Raw genomic sequence first — 19,580 nt, forward strand, 5'->3', positions numbered from 1 at the left:
CTGTAAATTTTTTGACATGGAAACATGTTAGCAGAACATCTTTTGGTAACATTGGCTTTATTTGTTTTAGGTAACGGTTTTAGTACCAACAAGAGTTTTTATTGCTAGATCCACCTCACTGCTGTGCATTAAACTTTGTCTCAGATCCAATCAACTTTGGTGTAGAAATGAGGTTAGAATGTTCACTAATCATGGCTTGAGCAAAACTGAATAGTTGCATAGACCATTGGAACATTTCACTTAAATTTTTTCTTATTTATAGTGATATTGTTTATAGAAGTACTATATCAATAAGAAATTCTGTTTCACTAGATTCTTAACCTTATTTTTCAAATACAAAATAAGACAACCCAAAATCCCCCAAACAAATGAAACAATGAAAAGCAAACAAAACTAATAACAACTTTCTTGTTGTCATAATGTTCTTGTAAACCATTCTTACAAGTTATATATTTAGAAAACAAAATTTTTACTGTACACCAAAGTGTAATAATTATATTAAAATTCTGACCCAAACTATTAAGCATGTACACATTTCTACAGTCTACTATCATATAAGAATAAATAAGGGGATGGATATGAAAAGCTACCAAGTAATGCTTTATAGATATTAGGTCATCTTTATGTTATCATTCATATATTTCCTGTTCCAGAATATAGTAGCTATAAAACTTAAAAAAGCCTTATAACAAAGCTCCTTTTCCTAGTTTGTGCTTGTTTTCTAGATTAAAAAAAATGCTATATGCCAAAAATGTAAAATTTATTCCACGAAAATTAACAGGCTACACAGATAAATTTTGGCAAATGCAACTTTATATTGAAGTTCACACATCTGTATCTTAAAGAATGAGACTCACAGAATCTAATGTATTTCTAAAATACCAGAAATCATAAGTTTTCACAAGTTAAAACTGAAATAATTTAAACGACCAATACACTGAATGTGCAGAAAATATAAACAAGACTGTGCCTTCCATAGAATAAATACTTCACAAATTGTGCCAGATGTCATACTAAGGCTGTGGTCTCCTCTCAACAGCTGACTTAAAATATAAACATACATCAACTGTCTACTTCTTAGAACACACTAGAATGGGTAGCACACCTCAGGAGGAAATCTCATTATTCCCATGATGTGCACCTTAATTTTCAAACCATGTGAGGAAAAAGGGAAAGTATTCAATGATCTTCCATGCACTTCCAGATGAACGGCCAGGACCAGTCACTGATTCAATGCCTCTTGCTATTTTCTCCACTGCTAAAGAAGACGAAGTGTACTAGATAACCCTTTAAGGCAACATGTGTTTATTCTGCATTATTAGAACTGCTTATCTGTGGTCAGTTGGTACCATTTATGTTGCCTCCCAGACCAATACCTAGCATTTCTAAAATAGAAATGAATTGGAAAACTTTTATACTGAGTCAACAAAAAACACAGAATATAGTTCAATGCTAGCAATTTCACTGGTAGGGAAGGAAAGTGGCATTTAGAAATAGCAATGTATTAATACAAAAAAAGTAAACTCTAATTGGAACCAATTATACTGCTTTGGAATGCTCCTCCAAACTTACAAGGCATATTTATAAGTGTGGTACCCCAATAATTCATGGCACATCTTTAGAAGATTACAGTACTTTTAAGTTCCCCAATATTGTAGTCTTTGCAAAACAAAAATAGTATGAAATGTTTTAAAGTCTTCAAACTTCTAAAATTAGCTTTTATCAACACATTTATCTCATGTCAACGTAATTTATTAAAATGTCCAATGCTAATTGTTTTTTTTAATTTTTTCATATGTAGTGATATACACAGCATTTAGCACTGATACTTAGCACCTGCTACTTTCATTATCTAGTTTTCAACCACAGAAAGAAACTTAGGGCAGTGGTTCTGTCCTTTCTTAATTACAAACCTTCGCCGGCTGTCAGCAGGATCACTCTGAGATTTAAAATAGGATTATAGGTGAACTATTGCAAAGACTGCAGAATGTTGCCCAAATCCTTCTAACTGCTGATCCCATCCTTGAATTTCTTCTCAGGACATGGCTACAGGCCACAATTGCTTAGCAGAGAAGGTTAGTGTTTCACAAGGCTAAAGATTTACAGATGCTCCCTCATATAACACAGTAAGGTTCCCTTGGTAACCTGGATTTTCTGCAGTAGAGAAGGGTTGTGCTGAAACAGCGCCTCAGCTCCCTGTTGGAGAAAATGCAGACAAAAGGATTGATTCCTGCTTGGGCAAAACTCATCCAGACAGCAGCCGTTAGAAATCCTCCTGGTACTACAGGCCCTCTTGCAAAAACTCTCCAGTAACAGGCCACCAGGTAGGGACCCCACAGGGTTAGGAAGAGAAAAGTCATGATATAGAACATTCTGCTGATTCTTTTCTCCATTTTGAACTCATCTAAGACCAACAGCCTTCTTCTGCCTGTGGTATTTGCATTTTGCCTGATGCCCAGCAGGGTGGGTGGTGTGGGACCCCTTCCGAACCCTGCTAGCCAATTGGCAGCTGCCTGGCCACTGGCTCCAGGGCCATGAAAGGTCCAGTTCTGGCTGACTGCTGCTACAAACTGGACTGGCTTCATTTTCCTTCGATCGTGGACAAAAAATATCAGCTTGAGGTAGACAAGCTGTGTGGCTAGGAGGATGAGAGCAAGGAGCAGCATAAATCCTAGGGAATCGTTAGCCCTGAAGGAGCGGTGTTGGAAGGTGCACTGATCCTCCTCCCTAATGAATGAATAGGTGCCCACGTCTAAAACTGGGGGGAACGCCATGGCCACAGACAGAGTCCACACCATGCAGATCACAGCCAAGCACGTCCAAAAGGTCAGCCTCTTTGTATAGAATCGGTGATGGGCGATAGCTAAGTATCTGGTGACACTGATGCAGAAGAGCATGAAAGCAGTATGGAAACACGACAAAACCCCCAGAAAGGCAATCACTTTGCAAGTCAGAGTCCCGTAAGTCCAGGTAGAGCCATTTTTGACAGAGTTGAACACAAATGGAAAACAAATTGCAGATCTGAGGATGTCTGAACAGCAAAGATCCAGCAAGAAGTAGTAAGGTGCTCTATGCAAGGTCTTATCTTTCACTAGCAAAATGGAGATCAGAAGGTTGCCCACCACGCTGACTCCTATTATGAAACCCAACGAAGTCAGTTTCAGAAAGGCTGTTAGAGGTGAGAGATTTTGCAAAATGTTGTCAGCTGCATGGCTATAGTTCGCCATAGATGGATGGAGGATAAGGAAACAGCCTCAGTTAAGTCTCATGATCTAGATAGAAGAACAAGGAAAAGATAGATCCATACATTTTACTGAAAATGTAATCCACAAAGAGATCTGATCCGATCTGTGGTCATGCTTCGTCTTTTCTTCCATTTGATTTGCCATCAGTATATCTGGGGGGAAAAAGAGCTATCAGTTCTTAAGTTAACAAGCAATGATGTTAGTGCTAACATAAAGCTGTTAATGTATGAGGAAACAAAGTTTCAATTTTTAATACTACTATTTACTTCCATAGTCATTTTGTTTGAGATTTCAGAGCATTGGCTACTTCAGTTTTCTAAGCAAGCTGAATTTAACAATGCCCTTAGAATGAGAGCATACAGTGGATATGGATACCTTCCTTCATGAGAGAAGGAATAAAATGTTCCACAGTTGTAAAACATGCCAGCCCAAGAAGTAATTAATCACTAGCATTGCAATGGAATCTAGAAGACTGCTGATAGGAGACAGAGGCAGCTACCCACATTTCTTTGAGCCCAGTGACAGGGTTTTACAGGCAGCTTCTCTGCTCATATGCATCCAAAGAACCTCTGCAAAATCCATGTCTTTTAACTCAAGTACCACTAGTCATGCTGCATAAGAGTGTTTGTTGATTCATCTTAAAGCAAAATTTCCACAGCAGACTTTGAAATGAATAGGAACTTGTCCCAAGATTTGATGTGATTTAATCTTTTGTCTTTCTCTCCCTACACCCCCTCCCATTTTTGGCAAATCTCATCTGTCTTAAGCCCACATGATTAATAAAAATGGTTAATGTAAATATTGGCCAGGGAAACACACCCAGAGGAATAATGCACTTCCACTGCATTTAAACCTTGGCTGCCTGGATTCAAATGAATATAACACGAACCAGTATTTCTTAGGCAATTAAGGCTTTCTCATTTACACTGATAATCTTTGTTGCAAATCACAAGTGGCTTTATTTTCAAACAAAATGCACATTGTCTCCTAGGTGCCTGGGAGCCACACCAGGGAAATTAGCTTTCTCTGTTATTCCCAGGAAGCGTGTTTCCTTTGCCACTTCTCACTTGCCTGGAATATGCTGATGGAAGCCCAGGCAGAACTGCGTTCGGTGATGTTAATTTCCCAACCGATACATCGCGGGGTAAATACCGACCGCATCGTGCAACATTACGAAACCTGAATTCCGCCACCCCTGGATTTATAACGGGGGGTGGGGGTGGGGGTGGGGAGGAGAGAGAGAGAGAGAGAGAGAGAGAGAGAGAGAGAGAGAGAGAGATTCACATTCTTTCTTCCAAGATGTAATTGAGTATAAACTTCTTAGTCCTAAATCTAATGAATAAACATCTAGAACCACTGAAGAGAGGATTTATCTGTGTGGGGGTGGTTTTCTGCCCATGTTGTGTATGTGTGTTGAACTTAACCCACAGTTAAATCAAGAGAAAAAGAAACAAATGAGAAGCCTGATTTTTTAATATCTACCATGGATATTCACCACTTCCTCTCAAGCTTTCAGTTCCATACAACCAACCCTCAGGATTTCTCTCTTTTGGCTGCCTTTGGGACAAGACAGGAATGTGGAAATAGAACCTGAAGGGCATTTTCCTCTCTCATATTTGTGAGATATGGTTTAATATGGCTTTGAGTTTTAAAACATTTTTGCTCATTTACATATAGCAAGGAAGAGAGAGCTATGCACATTCCTTCAAGGCGAAGCTGCTTGTTTGCTATGGATGGCAGTTTTGATTAGGTATGATTGCTATTTTGACATGTTACCTTAGCGTATTAAGAATTCTTTTAAACTTTTTCACATTGGGCAGGAAAAAATCATAAGCCGTAGTATGAAAGTCTACCAAAAGACTACTTTTTCATCTCGAATGAAGAGTCGTTCACACCTGAGCCAGCTAGCTTTTTACTCTGAGCCAGGTACTGGATCATATGAAAATCTGGGGCTAGATCCCGTGCTTATCCTTAGACTGACAAAAGGTAAGTCAATATTCTTCTACATTTAAAAACATTGTTTTGAATATTTGCTATTAAAGTCGGGTTTTGGGGATTTTCTGGAGATAAGAAAGAATTTATACTGTCATAATGGTGGGAAGATCTTTATAAATGGGAGTTGAGAATGAGGAGGAAGCATCTTAAATAAGAAAACACTTTTCCAAGAGGATTACCGTTTACTTTCCTCGCTTTGGGGAAGGAAGGGAGTCAATGCCAAAAGAATAATGTTGAAGTTTGCAAAGGTGGGAAATGTAGAAGAGAAAGAAAGGGAAAAGCACAGACAAAAATCTTGTCAGTGGGGAGAAAGGGAAGCAGGTTAGGGGAACCCTGTCTTTGTTAAACATGTGTTCTCGACTGCAAGCAAATATACATTTAAGGAAGGAGAAGCTAAATTCAGAGGACAAGTGCAGAAAAGATCTACACTCATTCTACCTTCTGGGATATGACTAAGGGATCAGGAGCAAAGATTTTAAATGGCTGTTCCTCGCATCCCACCCCACCAAGCAACAAGAACACCAAGCAACAAGAATTTTTTTTCCCTTCTTCCAAGTTTGACTGACCAATAGGTTGGTGATGGCAAAGTGGTTGGGTGTGTGAGTTTCCTTCTTCCTCTCCTTTGTTATTAGACATAAAAAATACCAGGAATGTAATGAATACAGAAAACTTACAACAGTCCAAATGGTTCGACGATATCACAAACACCACATAGCCTGACACCTGGGGGATTAGGAACGCCTTTAGAATCATGCACCTCCTTATTTTACCATTTCCGGAGTTTTTGTGAAGGTGGTGTAAGATTTCAAACAACTACCCAGTCCCCACTCTTCAAAAAGCTAGTAGACATGCTTTCAATTAATTCCTAATGCAAAACGTCTGCTTCTCTTCCTGCAAGTTTATTGCTTTATAATAATCTGTAAATGAAACAGAAAAAAAATTTTTTTAAATCTCTCTACAGTAATAATTTGATCTCCAGACAGCAGTAAAATACCTCATTCGCTGGGTGGTGAGATTGTGACATTCAGGGGAACTCAGGCCAATCAGCATACAGATAATATAGGTTAATTTACATATTGTATTTCTATTGGATACACAGAGGGAAAATGTTCTCTGTTTAAAGCTTAAAAATGAATACTTCACTGTCATGATGTCACAGCTGTTACACAAAGACAAATGTTAGTAATACTGAAATGATGTTAAATTGCCCTGATTTGATTGTGGATTTCCTTAGCCAATTATGAAATAAAGACTTGTTTCGTGGTGTGTGTGTGTGTGTGTGTGTGTGTGTGTGTGTGTGTCTGTGCCTGTGTCTGTGTCTTTCCGCTGTACATAATGCACTTACTGATTCCCTTTACCCAGGAAAGTCAAAGTTGCACAATATTGGGAGTAACCTGAAGACATTTGGTAAAACATGATTCAAAAAAGTACACAACCATATGGTGGCTTGTAACTTTTCAGCAAAATGCCAAATTTGTTTTTTTATAAAACTGCAGATCAATTTTTCTACTTCTTAATTTGTGTCTCAATGCATTTTGTGAAGAATTAAGTTTTGCTAAAATTTTACAGTTAGAAAATATCTGTAAAATAAGAGCTTAAAATAAGTTTGCATCCACAATTGTCCAGACGTTAGGATGTATAGATTAAGAAAAAGTTATTTAAAAGTAAATTTTCAAAGGAGGCTGCACTGACAGATCACAAAGCAATAATTTACTTTGCCAAAAACTATGGGCTATGATCCAAGGATTTAACTAGTCTTATGCTTTAAGAAGCAGATATTGATTCCTTAAAAATAATAGAAAGTACTGTGTATATGAAATAGTCTTTAATATCTACTTCTAGGATATATTAGATCTCTTTTTTTCTTTTGCACTTGAGCATAGTTACACCCAACAACTCTTCAGTTTTTCCAGCTGACAGATGAGCGTGTTATTTTCTTGCCTTGCAAGGGGGCTTAAAAATTAATGAGATATTTCCCATTTAGCTCATTAACTCTACTGGAGAAAAGACTGGATTTTGCTTCTTCCATCAAAAAGGATGTGAAAACATGTTTAATAGCTGACAAAAGTTTAATTTTTATCTACAAGTTCTCAAATTTATTGCTATTACTGCAAATAAATGTTCACATCATAGGGTTATTTGATCTTAGCTAATTTCTTCCTTGATTCCTTATATCACGAAATCTAGAGAAATTGGTTTTCAGGTTAAGAATAAAGGGACAAAGTAAACACAACAAATGCTTTACACTCTAATCCTTGGGTTTTCAAGCTTTTGATGTATTGCATTTACTATATTGACTGGTGTGTTAGGAAGATTGATATAACTTGCTCAATTTAGTCTTTATAATAAATATAGACAATTTTATTTTTAAAAAGCAGCTGCCTTTTTAAAGTTAATCTTATGTTTCAGGTTTTGTCCAGTGATGCTCAGCCTCATGATGGGTACTGTAGGTTTTGTCCTATGCATCACTTACCTGAAAATGTGTCAAGAAATAATCTTTGGTGAGCACAGAGAATGATAAGTACTATAAAACATCCTAAGAAAAATATTTGTTTATTTAAAACACCATTTTTTCTACTTATAGCTTCTTAAAAATTTGAAAACATGTCAAGTTGTGGTTCTAAACAGAAGTTTTCTGGAAACCTTATTGTTAAGAAGGCTCCTGCTGGGCCTCTGCACAGAAACATTTTCTGATAGATTATTGCAAAAACAAGTTAACCTGGAATAAGTGACCAATAGATAGAGAAATTATGCATTCATATTTTAATAATGTTTTTCAAAATCTAATGGCTACAAAAAAGCAAATTTTTGCTATGACATCTAAGCAACTGAAAGTTTCCAAGGCATTGTAATTACACATGTGAAGAGTACAATGGTGGAAAGACTCCAGATCTAAAGAACTATTATCAGATTTTAAAACTGTGTCTCAGAAGTTTGGGAGAATCATAATTTTGAACATCTCAAACAGTTAATGAGATTTTTTTTCAGAATTTTAATGATTTTTAAAAAGATTAAGAATCTGGTATGTTCCTTTCCAAAATGCTAAGGGGTTCATTTGTCAGACTTTTCTCTCTGCTCTGCCACAAAACAGATTCCAAAGTATTAATATAACTCACTTTTGATTTTAAAGCTAGCATCTCTAAGACATGTTTTTCTTAATTTAAGATACAGGCTTTTGAAAACTCAGCAATTTAATTTCTGTGACCTTTATGTAGAAAATTTCCTTTTCTGAAAAGCTTTAAGACTTGTTTCCTTACTTAATTCATTCATTTAATGGACACTTGCTGGACTTATTCTCTGTGAAGTCCTGGGCTAGATCTTGAAGAAAAGGAAAGACCAGGAGGTGATCAAGTTATAGGCAACTGTAGTACCAGAAGGAAAACTATAAGTAGAGGAAAGAAACGAAGGGATGGATATGATTGACCTGAGGAAACATATTTCCTATCAAGTGATTAGAAAGGGAGGCAAAAGTAGTTTGAAAAGTAATAGTCAATTCTCAGGTTGAATAACTAACTGGGAGGCAGAAGAAACTACTACCCAGGAATGGCAAAATGAAAACACACAGAAGAAGCTTGTTTGATAATGAAAATAATGAACTAATTTTAGGCATATTGAATGTGAAATACTGGTGAATAATTGTAATGTTGGTGTTATTTATGCAGCTGGAAGTGAAGAAGACCTAATTCAGGAAGCATCAATGATTGACGGTGGAGCTATGGAAGCTGATGGATGGCGTTGCCAGCTGACAGCTTGTCAAAAGAGAAGGGTGAAGTTAAACAAATAAATGTGCCCATTATACTTCATCAGGACAAACCATATAACTAAGAAAATGCTTGCCTGAAGAAGCAAGAACAATCATAAAGGTGCTGGAGGAATTGAAAAGAAAGAGCAGCATCAATGTCAGGGGCCCCTTGGGGTAAAGATTTTCAAAGATGAGTGGGCAATATCCATGCAAATTATGACTCAGAAGTTTAGAAGGATAAGGGATGAGAAGATGCCCTTGGGTCTGGTGTTGAGATTAGCAACCTGACTGCATGGATTAACAAAGAGGGGCACAGTGTTAAGGGTCATACTAAGGAATTTTGCAAGTTGGGTGTGGTGGTGCATGCCTTTAATCACAGCACTGAGGAGACTGAAGCAGGGCCATCCTGGTCCACATAGTAAGCTCCAGGTCAGCAGGGGCTACACCCTTCTTCAGGATATCTTGAAAACTTCTAAAATTGTACATTGTTTAAAGATGTCCTGTGAATGAGAGGAACAAAGGCAAGTTTTGGTATATTATACTTGGTATAATTTCAGAGCTTTAAAAAAAGCCCTTGGTGTATTAATTTATCTTAAATGGTTTCATTCATTCATCTTTACCCACTCTTACCCCCAATACACTTTTTTCTAGATGTAGTTAATCTCAGGAAAAACAAAATGAACCCTGTGTGTGTGTGCATGTGTGTGCATGTGGGAGAGAGAGAGAGAGAGAGAGAGAGAGAGAGAGAGAGGGAGAGAGAGAGGGCAAGAGAACATGTGCTAGTAAAATGACTAAGGAATGAGAAGCTAATTTAATAATCAAGTTAATGGAGAGTCATACATATCTTACATGGCTTATAAATCTTTAGGAAATAAAAATTCAATGTAGTTTTTAAAACTCTGGAAGTATTAGAATTTTTATTATTATTATTATTCAGAGGTTACCTCAATCTTACAGTGCATTAAGGCCATTGTAGGCACCAGTTCTTTGATAATGTGAGTAGATTATGATTACTTAAGCTTTTGTGCTGTTTAGCTTTTTGACAAATGGGCATAATTAAAACATGCTGAAAGGCAAGAATGATACCTTAGGCTCTAATTTAGAACTGCCCATATCAACTTCCCAGATCTGCATTCTGCTTCTTCTGATTATCCCTTCTTTTTCATGTCTCTTAATTTTTCAGACTTTACAATTTTTTCTTTACAGAATTATAACTTCATAACACAAAGATGGTTTTATCTTTTGGGTTGAAAATATATGAGTTCCACTTACAAACATGATTTCTACTTTAGTTTGGTTAACATTTAGTTAAAATGGAAACGTGCTCTTATCTATTTAATTTGGTATCAGAAAGGACTTTATTAAGACTAAGTATCTAGAGAAGCTCTAGTTCTTTTATTCAACAAATATCCAAGTCTCCACCAGAATATAGAATAAACTCTTATATTTTGTTACTATTCTCTCATGCCCAAACAGAACCTGGCCGAGGGAGGACAATTGACACACACTTGTTGAATGGGTGATTATGAATCTATGTGCAAGGTGCTGGTTAGGAGTTGTGGAAAAGTTATAAAATGAGGAAAGAGTTCATGACAAGGGCTCCACAAAGATGCTCTGTATTTTTCATAATTGAATAACATTGGGACAACTCATTTGTATTATGGGTAGAAAGTTTTCTTGGCTAAGGATTTACTCTGAATTTGAATGAATTTTATTTGCCTTTTATCATTATTATATGAGCATTTACATGATTTCTTATTTGCCTTAGTACTCAGTAATTTCAAAACAGTTTCTAATAACTTAATGTCTCTGATGTAGATTATGAGCCAAGAGTAGATATTTTGTGCTTTGAACATCTAACCTGGTGTTCAAATACATGACACAATATATATAGCCTTGCTCTGGCTTTGCACTTATGATCATTAATCTTTTAATGGCAAATGGGTGATGAAACCTAAAACAAACACATAAAAAATTCAATCTAATATATCAGCATGAAAGCAAAAAGCTTAATAATATAAAAACTTTAGAGTGATCAAAACTGTTTAATTAAATGTGACATAATGCTGCCTCTGTATATAGTGAATTGCAACCTGATTTAGTGTGTAAAAAAACCTAAGACTATATTCTTGTAACAATTAGCTAAGTCTCAACCAATGTCAGAAACTGACCTTCAGCCAGTCACAGGCTGCCAATGGATTCTACAGACCATATTCAAATAGGTAAATGCCTCACCAGACTATACATAAGTAAGGGAAATGCTTGACCTGTACCCAATCAAGTTATTTCCTCTGGGACCTTTGTTTTCTGACCTAAAACACAACAAACCGAAGTTACTGGGTAAATCTCCCTGAAGCTCTTCTAGTTCTGAATACTGTCTAGTTAATGAATATTTGCTCAGATAAACTTTGATAAATTTAGTTTGTGTAAAAAATTTCTTTTAATAATAATTGATGCTCTAATTTTGTGAATTGCCCATAATTTTCCATAGGGAAGAAGGAAAAGAAGTTGGAACAGAAGAAGCTAGTTATTTAACTACTTGGATGAAGACTTTTAAGGGTGCTATTACTCTTAGTTAAAAAATCAGGATACTCTTTTCTTGTGTTTTGTTTTCCTGCTGGAAGATACTCTTTCCATCTCTTTACTAGACATAGATTAGAGCAGAATATAAAGTTCTTACATAAAATAATGCTGATTCATTTTATTAATTCAATATAGCACAAAAAGCTACCAGTCAAATCATTCATTAAGTCCACTTATCTTGAACAAAGGCCAGAGTTGATGACAGAGTTGTAATCTCTGGAACAAGAAAGCACATAACAGTAATTTCCACTGAAAACAGGGCAGCAGCTCACTTTGAGGATGCTCTGATGGGTGCAGATGATTTCATTGCATAATTGGGATTGTCTTTTTCCTTTATCTGATCTAGAGTCATAGTATTCTGTATTGGCAGCTGGTATGAGATTTACAGAGGCTGTTTTCTGGCATGGCTTTAGTTAATGGGTTGCTAATCATTCCCATGGGGTATAAGAAATACTGTTACATACACAAATTATGCAAAATGTGCCTTGTTTGTGGAAATTTAAAATATAAAATTTATTATGTCTATGAACTCCAGAATCTGTGCTTCTGTTAGTCATCATCTCTGGATGTCTGTGCTATAGAGGGATGGGCCACTAAACCAGGCTTAAGGGGGAGAGTTGGAAATGGTGCTAGGCCTTATAAATATTTGAAGCATTTTTGGGGGGACTATGGATTTCATATCATTTAACCTTAATTGAGACAGTACAACAGAACTGTAGTTTTTCTTAATTTTAGAACTAATGACTAGTAGGGTGTTTTAAAGAGTTTGTCTAAGACAGCTGGTTGACTCCAGATCAATGTTAGGCATTTAGATAAACAGTTTGTCTTCCTCCAAGAATCCTGAATATGGAAATTTCTGGAAGTTTCAGTATGGTAGCTTCTCCAGTCACTATGGGTTTGTGGTATACAGTTCTAGAACTGCTACCACTTTGTTCTACTGGTGTGCAGCACAGATCTTTGTAAGCATCAACTTGCTTCTAGTGCATTAATTTTGAGGAAGCATCGGGCTCTTACATTTCATTCATAGTGTTAGAGTAGTAAATAACCCTATAAGTTTCACTGGTCAAGACTATAACATCTCTAGTTTATCTGTTGGAAGATTCACCTTTCCAGTTTCATTGGTCAATCATCTGGTCATAGGACCACCCCTAGGAAGGCAGATTCACCTTAAGTTATGCTAAATGGATGGATGGAATACTTAGTTTGTTAATGAGGTAGTGAATTTTTTCCTGTCTGGAATCCCGTCTCCCAGTGCGGAGCTTCTACACATGTAGGTCTCTGTAAGTCTTCCTGCTTTTCTGAATTCTTGAGAAAAGTATAATCTCTTCTTTTCTTCTTCAGATCCACCCCCCTTTTTTGGGGGGTCTTTTTGAGACAGGGTCTCCCTGTAGCCCCAGCTGTCCTGGAACTCACTATGTAGACCAGGTTGAACTCACAGAGATCTGCCTGCCTCTGCCTCCTGAGTGCAGGGATTAAAGGCGTACGCCACCACCCCCGGCTCTTCATATCCCTTTTTTAAACATGCTTTCTTTAATGTTTTGGGCTGCCCTAGTATCTTGCATTTCTTTACTTTCTCTAAAGCTTCCTTCTCCCAGCCATATGACTGCCAGTCAGCCATGTGCCTGACCTCCATGCAGGCTCTAAACTTGCATGGTTTCGTGGATTTCTTTCCTACTCCCTTCCATTCTCCTTCTCAGAGCAGCTAGCAAGATTACCAGCTCACCTGCCCTGAGGATTTTCCTTGAAATTCTAATAAAATTGTCCTAAAGCTTCCATTTGGGTCCATTCTTAAATCCTTATGAGACTAAGAACCTTCTAAGGGATGCTCTTTCCCCCCATTTCAATAGTAGGTATGATATCTGAACTTAACCCGTTCATATAAAATTTAAAACTCTCTCTCCACTGTACATTTACTTGTTCAAATATATTCTGTATATAGGTGTTGGTGTACATAATGCTTAGCATTATATCAAGTTTATATAAAGTACTTTCACATACTTTGGCTTCTTTTCTATCCAAAATATTGGTAAGTGCTTAGTTTGGGGACTAAAGTGAGATCATTTATAGACTTAGCTCAAGAAATGCTTGTCTATTATAGGCTTTATAGTTCATATCAACACATTGCCTAATCTGCTCCCTGCTTATGATTTAAACAGTTGTAAATCTTTATTTAAAAACTTCAAAAAAAATACTGTTATGGAAAACATCTGTAAAATGTACACATTTTTCTTGAAGTACTCCAAGACTTCGCTTTCCAGTCAGGAATGTGATTTGCTCCCATTCATGCGTTGTTAATTCCTATAAATTCCAATGGGAATTAAGCACATAAATCCTTGGCACTTAGTTGAGAGACTAGGAATCCTGTGGAGACAGCACTTTTGAATGTAACCTGCTTGTAATCCACTCTATAAATGGTTTGGTTTTTGTGCCATCTGGCACCACATAGGTGAGAGATTCTTGTTGAGGTTTCATGACAAGTCTTGTTACTGTACTGCAGAAAAACATACATAAATTGATATTTGATGAAGAGACGGACTGAATACTTTACCACACATATAGATTCAAAATGATGTTTTAGTAAAACATCAAGCTGGTTTGATGTTCCCTGAGGTCACCCTGAACTACATGTACATATACATATGCAGGCATTTAACTGCATAATGAATAATATTGGTAATGCTTCCATGGAGGCAAAATTTCTGGCTATGTTGATTGTTGTGTCCTTGGTGTCTACAATAGTGCCTTATGCATGGTGGGCATTCAGAAATCATTAGTGGAATAAATGAACCAATGTTTCCATTTTTTTAAAATTCAGCAAAATTAAGAATTACATTTTTTTGGTTTTTATTTTTGTCTTTTTTTTTTGAGACAGGGTCTCCCTCTAGCCCCAGCTGTCCTGGAACTCACTATGTAGACCAGGCCATAGAAACTCATAGAAATCCACTTTCCTCTTCCTCCCCAGTGCTGGGATTAAAGGCATGTCCCACCACTCCCAGCTACATAATTTTTTTTTTTTTTTTTTTGGTAACTGTTTCTTCTAATGACTCTTAATCACGTATATTACATTTTGTTTTGAGACAGGGTCTCCCTGTAGCCCCAGCTGTCCTGGAACTTCCTATGTAGACTAGGCTGACCACACCTGCCTCTGCCTCCTCACTGCTGGGATTAAAGTTGTGCATCACCATGCCTGGCTTGTATGGTACTTTAATGAATAATTCTTGCTTTTACTCAGTGGTTGTACCAGATATTATAGCTATGGTGTTTTTCCTACAGTAGGTGCAAATATTTCCAAAATATATTGTACAAAGCTCTAAGTTAATGTAAGGACCATGCAGTGTCTACAGCACTGAGAACCCAAGCTATACATTCAGTGAATATACATAGACAAAGGTTTGAGGGTGAGGTTGGACATCAATTATGAACTGTTTTGATATTTTTTTAAGCTTCACTTTGAGCATAGTCTATAATGAGATTAAAAAATATGCATAGGTAGACAAACCTATTGCTATTCTAGAGTTAAAAGATGTGAAAACTAAGCTCATATTTACCCTGGCAGGATTTGAATTTTGTGATGAATACATTCTAATAGCTGCCTAGTTTTTATGACTTACAAACTAATTTTAAATGTATTATTTCATTGGATTCTAACCTTACCTTATAAATAACATTTAATATAATGAAATCAATATTATTTTCTATCAATATATTAAAATATGAGAGATGAATAGTTAGTATATATCTCTGATTTATGATGTTTTGACTTAAATTTTTCTATCAATGAAGTGATATGTGTTATGTATAAGCCATACTTTGAATTTTGAATTCTAGTCTTTTCCTAGGCTAGTGTAATGGGCAGTATATGCTCTCTTGACATGCTGGGCAGCAGCAGCGAGCTGCAGCTACCAGTCAGCCATGGGATCAGGAGAGTAAACAACCAATACTCAATGATGTACTATGTTGCTATTGCTATTCCAGTGTATGAATTGTTTTACATACAATAATTTCAACTTATAATGTGCTTATTAGAATGTAACTCCATCATACATTCAGGAGCATCTGTAGCATGTATAATGCTTATAATTTGACAGACTTTGTTTTTTTTCCATTTATTAACTTATTTGATTTTCACAAACTTTGTAAGGGTCCATAATTTAATTTTATTATGTGGAAATCCATTTTAGTTGAGGTACGCAGAGATGCATTAACAAGGCCAATGAAAGAGTTGACATTATACTAAGTGACTTCTCTAAAGATGTGGTAAGGACCAGAAACCTCATTTAAGTTTTTTGGACACTAATCTTATGTACTTTGTGTATGCCATAATAAGTCTAGAATGAACAAGTTGTGTCCACAGACATTCAACACAAAACACGTGTTATTTAAACTGTTCTAATAGTTAAACAATTTTTTAAAGTGAGTAAAGTAATTTTAGCAATATACTTTATTTATACCAATATATCTAAAGTTTTATCATGCCAATTAGTACAAAATATGAGAGACTTTTTTATGTATTTCTCATTAGTGTTCAAAATTTAGTTTGCATTTTACAACTTTCAATGTTCAAGTGAGCTTTCTGCCATGAAGTCTGAAGTTTTTGTGAATAGATGAGAACCATGAAGTCTCCAGACTTCATCAGGTGTGTAGAAGTCAAGTAGACTACTAGAGTTGAAGAGGAACATCAGTTGCTAAGACTTGAGCCATTGGTGAACTTTCAGCCAGCCTACTGTCTCCAAGGTCTACGTCCTGCATCATCCTCTCAGTAACCAGTTGTGCTGGGCCTAAATAGCCACAATGCATTGTAGTGCAGTGTACCACTGTCTGAACCACAAAGTCCATACCACTTGCTTTCCCTCTTTAGGGGACTGCATGTTCACTACTGTTTAGTTATTTACTTTTGAAAAGTTGGATGAACCATAAAGAAAAAGGAAAAAAAAAAATCAAATCTCCATGGGATACAGGAGCCTAGAAACTCCCACTATTCATAGAGTCCCTGTTCAAATATAGATGTTGGAAAGCATTTTATCATAATGTGCTTCACTTTGGAAAGAGATTGAGATTGCTAAAACTTCAGAAAGTTAGAGACAATTTCTTACTTCATTATAGATATCCTGGACCTTTATAGGTTTCTTGTACTGTACTACTAGAAAACCTAAACTGATTCTTGCATTATTATATGAAATTCATCCATAACTTTTGGATTGTCAGAGCTAGGATCTATCTGAGATGCAAATAAGTAGAAGCCTAAACTAAGAATTTCCTCTCTAATACTATTTTCATAATTATATTGCTTCAGTCCATAGGACTTGAATTTTGTCACGAGGAAGGACTTGATATGCTTACCCACCAGTGGTTTTTATTTTTTTAAGCTGGTGGCACACTTTTTTTTATACATATATTGATCATACATGGAAATCCAGTATGAAACAGGTAACAGTAGAGCTCCTATAAGTGAAGTGGGACTGGAGCTGGAGGCTGAGGCCACACTTGTTTGGTCTTCTATTTTTTTATCTGGCAGTTCACACGGCATCGCTGGATGACCTAGGTGTCAGTTAACACAGTTAGAAAACACCAACTTTCTACTGACATTTTATTTTTTCTTCCCAGATGATACCTAGAGACTTTTAATTTAAAATTTTTTGAATTTCTGAAAAGTTGTCCAGAAATGAGCACTAGAATCATAAAACAAACAAGCAATGGAAAGAACTATAAAGAGAAAGGACCAATGTAGGTTAGAATTACAGGCAAGGTATGGGATTAGAACAAGCTCAGGGTTGGTTAGCTAAGAGTTTGATGGTCACCTCTCCCCACAACAGGAAGAAGTCAGACAAGGCAGTCAGTGCTGACAGATGAGATTAATTTTAGCAAATGAGCATGAATGAACAATCAGCCAGTCACATGACATTATCATTAAGCAGCAGCTAGTAAAAACCTTGAATTGGAAAGTCAGAGAGTTTGCTGCATAGACATTGTCTGATGATAGTGAAACCCTAGGGCCGTGCTATCAGAGATGCAGAAAATTCTCCACGGAAGACAGTATGGGAAGAGGAGATTAAGGGGGCTGTGTGTGTATGTGTGTGTGGCTGCACACTTCCGTCAACTAACTACATAACTCAGTTCTTTACTTCCTTTAGATCTTTGCATATGTATTGCCTAAATGAGAGATGTCCTTTCTGACCATCCTCTGTAAAACACCATTACTCCTTAACAATGTCTGTTTAATTACATTGCTTTTTTTATATCACTTCCATTGACTAATATATGTTTACTTATATATTTGTTAAACCTTAGTCTTGTCCAAGTATATGGGTATTTGGCACTGTGGTGGTTTGAATGAGAATGTCCCCCATAGGCTCCAAATATTTAGACATTTTGTGCCCACTTGGTGGTGCTGTTTTGGGAGGTCTTAGAAAGTATGGCCATGCTGGAGGAAGCATGTCACTGAGGGTGGGCTTAGAGAGTTTTTAAGCCTTGTGGATCTCCAACGGAGATCTGCTTCCTGTGCCTACTTGAAAATGTGAGTGTTCCTCTTTCTATTCCAGCCACCTCTGCCGCCATGTCTCCCTGTCATGACAGACTCTAATTCCCCTGGAACTGTAAGCTCAAATAAATTCTTCCTTGTATAAGTTCTCTTGGTCAATGTTTCTATCATGGCAACAGAAAAGTAACTAATACAGGCATTGAATAATTACTACCCTACTTTGGTTTCTATTGCTGTGATAAATATCATGACCAAAAGCAATTTGAAGAGGAAAGGTTTTGTTTCACCTTACAGCTTATATTATCAAGGGAGGCCAAGGTAAGAACTCAAAGCAGGAACCTAGAGGCATGAACTGAAACAGAGACTATGGAGGAATGCTGCTTACTGGCCTGCTTAATCTGGCTGCTCTGCTACTTTTCTTATACAGCTCAACTCACCTGCGCAGAGATGGCACTGCCCACAGTGAACTGGGTCCTCCTACCTCAATAAGTAATCAAGAAAAAGCCTCAAAGACAAGCCCAGAAGGCAAGTCTGGTGGAAGCAATTCTGAATTGAGGTTCCCTCTTCCCAGATGTCTCTAGTTTGTGCCAAGAAAAACACTAACCAGCACAGTTTTAGTAGATACTCATTATATAAGTGAATAAGAGAATCAGTTCTAAAAAAAAAACAAAAAGAACTGTCGTTCTAAGAAAGCAATCAACACAGTCAAGTACATGGAAAGCCCACAAAAGAAATGAATTAGGGAAAGGCCACTGAGTGACCTTTAGGTCACTTGTTCCTTGTGATAAAGGGTGAAACTGTTTCATTTGTATTCAGTTTAATCTTGTCTCTCAGTACTTACACAGCTGTGTTCATGTACTTTTCATGGCATGCAGCATTTCATACTTTGTAGTAGGTGTGCCATTACCTACCTCTATGCAGTAAACACCTTGAAAACTTGGGTTGTGACTTTTCTACCCATGGTATGCTTAGCACTTGTTTCCCTAATATACTAAATGAATGAACAATGGAATGAATGAATGCCAGGGGGGAAAAGGGTCAAGCAGTAAGTACCTTAACATTGAGTTTAGACTGGCCATCAAGAAGAATATTGGAAAATGGCTCAGTGGGATGGTAGGAGCAGCTGAATCCTATCAGGAAGATCCACAGGGTCTAGAAAGAGTCTGGCTTCAAATATTTCTCCACTACATACTAGCTATGTGATTTGGGGGGAAATTAGATCCTCTTTGTGCCTGAGTTTTCTATGGGTATTATGGAGATACCAGGGTAGTGCCTGTCTGGTTTATGTTGGAAACTAAAAGAGGTAATCACTTCCCACAGCATATGAATTTGGGAGAAAACAGCCAGTTCAGAGCAGGAAATGAGAAGGCATGAGATTGCTGGAATGAGTGGGACACAAAACTCTGGGTAGAAGTAGAGTTCTGCTTTTAAAACTATTGATAACCTGAGTGTTGTGGTACATACCTGTAATCTGTGGGAGGTGGAGGCACAAGGATCAGGAGTTCAAAGCTAGTCTCATAACAAGTTTGAGACCAGC

The 19,580-nt window shown here is 36.9% G+C and overlaps 1 protein-coding gene across 1 annotated transcript; it reads right to left on the reverse strand.

The window, feature by feature from the left end:
- Positions 1–791: 791 nt before the first annotated feature.
- Positions 792–4,443, reverse strand: Gpr85 (G protein-coupled receptor 85). The gene is made up of 2 exons (XM_008854531.1): positions 4,317–4,443; positions 792–3,397 (listed from the first exon to the last, which is right to left on the reverse strand). Exon 2 carries the CDS (start codon positions 3,225–3,227, stop codon positions 2,115–2,117), a length of 1,113 nt encoding a protein of 370 aa, XP_008852753.1. The 5' UTR covers positions 3,228–3,397; positions 4,317–4,443; the 3' UTR covers positions 792–2,114.
- Between the last annotated feature and the right edge of the window lie 15,137 nt (positions 4,444–19,580).

This window comes from Nannospalax galili, unplaced genomic scaffold (genome assembly GCF_000622305.1).
Source record: "Nannospalax galili isolate Female #2095 unplaced genomic scaffold, S.galili_v1.0 scaffold787, whole genome shotgun sequence".
NCBI lineage: Eukaryota > Metazoa > Chordata > Mammalia > Rodentia > Spalacidae > Nannospalax > Nannospalax galili.